Source organism: Nicotiana attenuata, unplaced genomic scaffold, assembly GCF_001879085.1.
Source record: "Nicotiana attenuata strain UT unplaced genomic scaffold, NIATTr2, whole genome shotgun sequence".
Lineage (NCBI taxonomy): Eukaryota > Viridiplantae > Streptophyta > Magnoliopsida > Solanales > Solanaceae > Nicotiana > Nicotiana attenuata.
The window spans coordinates 40745-44381 of NW_017672684.1; the positions used below are offsets into that span (position 1 = coordinate 40745).

Sequence of the window (3637 nt, forward strand, 5' to 3'; positions counted from 1 at the left end):
TACATACATACATACATACACATACATACTAGTTTTTAGTGTACGTGCGTTGCACGTGTCTATCGTGTTAATCAATACAAATATATACAAAAAGAACAAATTTATTCTGCATATACCCCATACCAGAGGTGGATCCAGGATTTTAAATTTATAGGTTCCTGTCGCAATCTCAGATTAATATATAATAATACTGGGTTCACAAATAGATATTTATAGATATTTAATGTATTTTTTAACAAAAATATAGGGTCTACGCAAAAGTTACTTGGTTCTCGGGAACCCATATATCATACTCTAGATCCGCCCCTGCCCCATACACTCCTATAATCTAAGTAAGCCGATCTGTATTACAGTAATCTTCGTAGGCCGTTAGCCAGACACTTTCAATTTAATCCCTTTTTTTGAGTCTTATGTTTCTTCTCATCTCAAAGATTTTCATTTAACTCTAACTTATGCNCGCTAAAATTTTTGATATTCATATTTTCACATAGATTGTCAGTCAATTTATATATATATATATATATATATATATATATATATATCAAAGTAAAAATATAACATTTCAAAAATTTAACATGTAAATAGAAAAGTCAAAAAAAAAAAAAAGGAAAAAAAGGATCCTACGTTTTTGTTTGACAAAGTTGCCAAAAATTTACCCATAACAAAAGTAGTTAAGAGTTTCCTTTAGTGTATTGTCCTTTTATATTTATGTATAGGAAAAATTAGAATTTAAAATAATTTGATTCCTTCTTGAAATATATATTTTCTTTTAATTAACTTAAGATTTTAGGAATTGAAGACATTTTAATTCCTTCTCTAAAATGTACTTTTCTCATTTATTTATGGTAGGAATTTTAGGAATGCGTTTTTCACTTTTCTAAATCAAGGTCCTACATCGTAAAGTAATTAAATGAGTATTTCTAAATATTAGGAAAGTAAATTGAATAATTAATACTATATATAGGAAGATAATTAAATGGCTATTTTGTCGGTGTGAACTATATTTTAAAGGGGTAAAAAAGACGAACGACATTTCGCTAAGGCCTTCGTGCTTATATTGGAAAATAGGAACTGAAAATTTTCCCCTTTAAAACTGCAAATAAGAACTTGGAAGATTACTTTTTTTAACAACTTACTTCAAAATTTACTCCAAGATCATGGCCATCCATTAAGTATATTTGACATGTCTTCCTCAACTATAGTCCACGAATCAGAAACGACACCAAAATACAAAAAGACGTAATCCACGTATATTTAAATGGTAAACAATGCTAAAGATGTAACAATCATGGCTGACTTTTCAATTTTATTTGGAATTCACAATGTCACACCTGTAGCATAAGCCAATGGAACTGGTATTCCGAAAGATAAAAAGAGAGGAAAAAAAGTTGGAGTTAAACAAACCGTTCAATGTACAGTAACTATTTTTATTCAATAGCATTTTCGTGCCATTCTTGACAAATATTCACATTCAAATGAAACAAAATTTGTACTTCCATAGAATATCTCAATTGGAAATTCCAAAACCCACAACCAAAGAACCTATATTTTTTTTCTTTTTGGCCTCTGAAGAGAGTTTGCCCTGCTCTTAGATTATATACATACTGCAACTCTCAACAATGTGAGTCAAGAGGCAGAAAAAATTGAACTTTAACAGGCTAACTAACTTTTCTTATACATTTTATAGTGGGAAAAAAGTGAGAAATATTTGAACTTTAGGCTTTTACTGTGGAAGCAACAGTATGAGCCCACCATTTGAGACTCTGTTTGACGTCAATTTCATTGCTGGTGGCAGGTATTTTCCAATTCATCAATGTGCTCATTCTATTCTTCTTTTCAAGAATTTCCCATGCTTCAGAAAGATAAGGCCTGGCTCTTGACTCAGATTTCTCAAAACAATTCACTTTTACTTGATCATCACTACTCCTGTTTTTGCCCAGTTTCTGTAATCCTGGAATTATATCAACCAAACTGGAATTTACATCATCTTCTGAGAATTCAAATCCAAGATCCATAAACCCTTTTAGCTCTTCATACTCAAGCTCAGATAAGCTCTTACTAAGACCCTTTTTGATTCTTCTTCTTCTTCTTCTTCTCCTTTCTTTTCTTTTGCCCTTTAATTTCTTTAATTCTGCCTTATTACAAAAGGGTGTGAAATGGGTTGTTTGGAGAACTGAATCAGGAGAGAAAGGATCTGAATTGTAGCTCAAATCATCACTTTGTGACCCTATTTGGATTTCTAACAAAGGCGACTCATTTAAAGTTTCTGGTGATTTTTCTTCGACTTTATGATCTGGGTATTTTTGTGAATTTGATGTAGGGGTTGGATTTGAATGTTTATTGAGGATTTCGACATCAAACCAGTACGAATCGAAGAGGCTAAGAACAGCCTCGAGATCCATTAATGGTTGGCTGAGAAAAACTTGGAAAGTTAAAGCGCAAATATTTTTTTTTTGGCGGAAGATGCTTGTCGAGGAGAATTAAGTTCTCAGGGGGTTATATATACTGATTCTGGTTACCAAAATGCCCTTGTAGTTTGCTTATAATACAAAAATGCTTCAACGTTTGTTTGTTTTACACGTTTTGCAGTGTCTGCTGCAGTATAATTTTATTTAGGAAAACGTCACAGTAGTTTTTTTTGGTTTTCCATTCGGTATCCGGTACTCGCATTGGAGCCCGATTATATTCGGATTCTCGCCGCGTAGGGCCCCATTTGGGGGGAAGCACTCTCTATCAAAGATTTTTCCATACTCAGGGCTCGAACCCGAGACCTCTGGTTAAGGGAAGAGCAATCTCATCCACCGCAACACATCTTTTGGTGGTGTCACTGTAGTTATCAAAGTGTACTAGTAGTAATTAACAAGATTTTTTAGTTTTACAAAAGTACGTAAAATATCTAGGTGTAATTCCACATTTGCCTCGCAAGGTTTTCATCCGAATACCATCTTTATGAATCTAATTAGGGGTGTTCATAAAAACCCGAAAAATCGAACCAAACTGAAAACCAAATCAAACCGACCAAAAAAACCGATACTTTTTGGTTTGGTTTGGTTTGGTTTTGAATTTTAAAAACCGTTCAAATTTGGTTTGGTTTTGGTTTTAATCAGAAAAAAACCAAACCAAACCGACTATAGGAGTAGCTATTTCAAATTCATTAGTACACCTATATATATGTATATTTTTATATAAAGTTTCAAAAATTTAATGGTAAATGTTAATAGTTTGCACTTTTAGTATAATTCTTTACCTTTACATTCTAGTTTGATTGGTAGTTTTCTTTTGTTAAGTGTAAGAATCCATTTCGTGTTAAAAATAATATACTTTTAATTGAGTCCTTAAATTATTTATCACTATTTGATTCAATTATCATCAATATATCTTGGTAAATAATAGATTTCTCAAAGGACAATTGATTTGATAGTGTTACGTTGAAAATATGGTCTCCGGAATATGTGTTTGGTAGTGTATGTCTTATATTTAAGAAAAAACCGATAAATAACCGAAAAAACCGAAAAACCGACATAAACCGAATCGAGAAAAAACCGACTTAATTGGTTTGGTTTGGTTCTAACATTTGAAAAACCGACTTACTTGGTTTGATTTTTTTTTAGGAAAAAACCGATCCAAACCGAACCAT

At 32.1% G+C, this 3637-nt stretch overlaps 1 protein-coding gene across 1 annotated transcript; it reads right to left on the reverse strand.

Moving 5' to 3' along the window:
- Window positions 1-1715: 1715 nt before the first annotated feature.
- Window positions 1716-2402, reverse strand: LOC109214105. The gene has a single exon (XM_019377994.1). The coding sequence runs from the start codon at window positions 2400-2402 to the stop codon at window positions 1716-1718; it is 687 nt and encodes a 228-aa protein (XP_019233539.1).
- Window positions 2403-3637: the final 1235 nt, after the last annotated feature.

Bases quoted from the DNA above. Each gene is read 5' to 3' on its own strand.
- LOC109214105 (XM_019377994.1), bottom strand. From the start codon at position 2,402: ATGGATCTCGAGGCTGTTCTTAGCCTCTTCGATTCGTACTGGTTTGAT.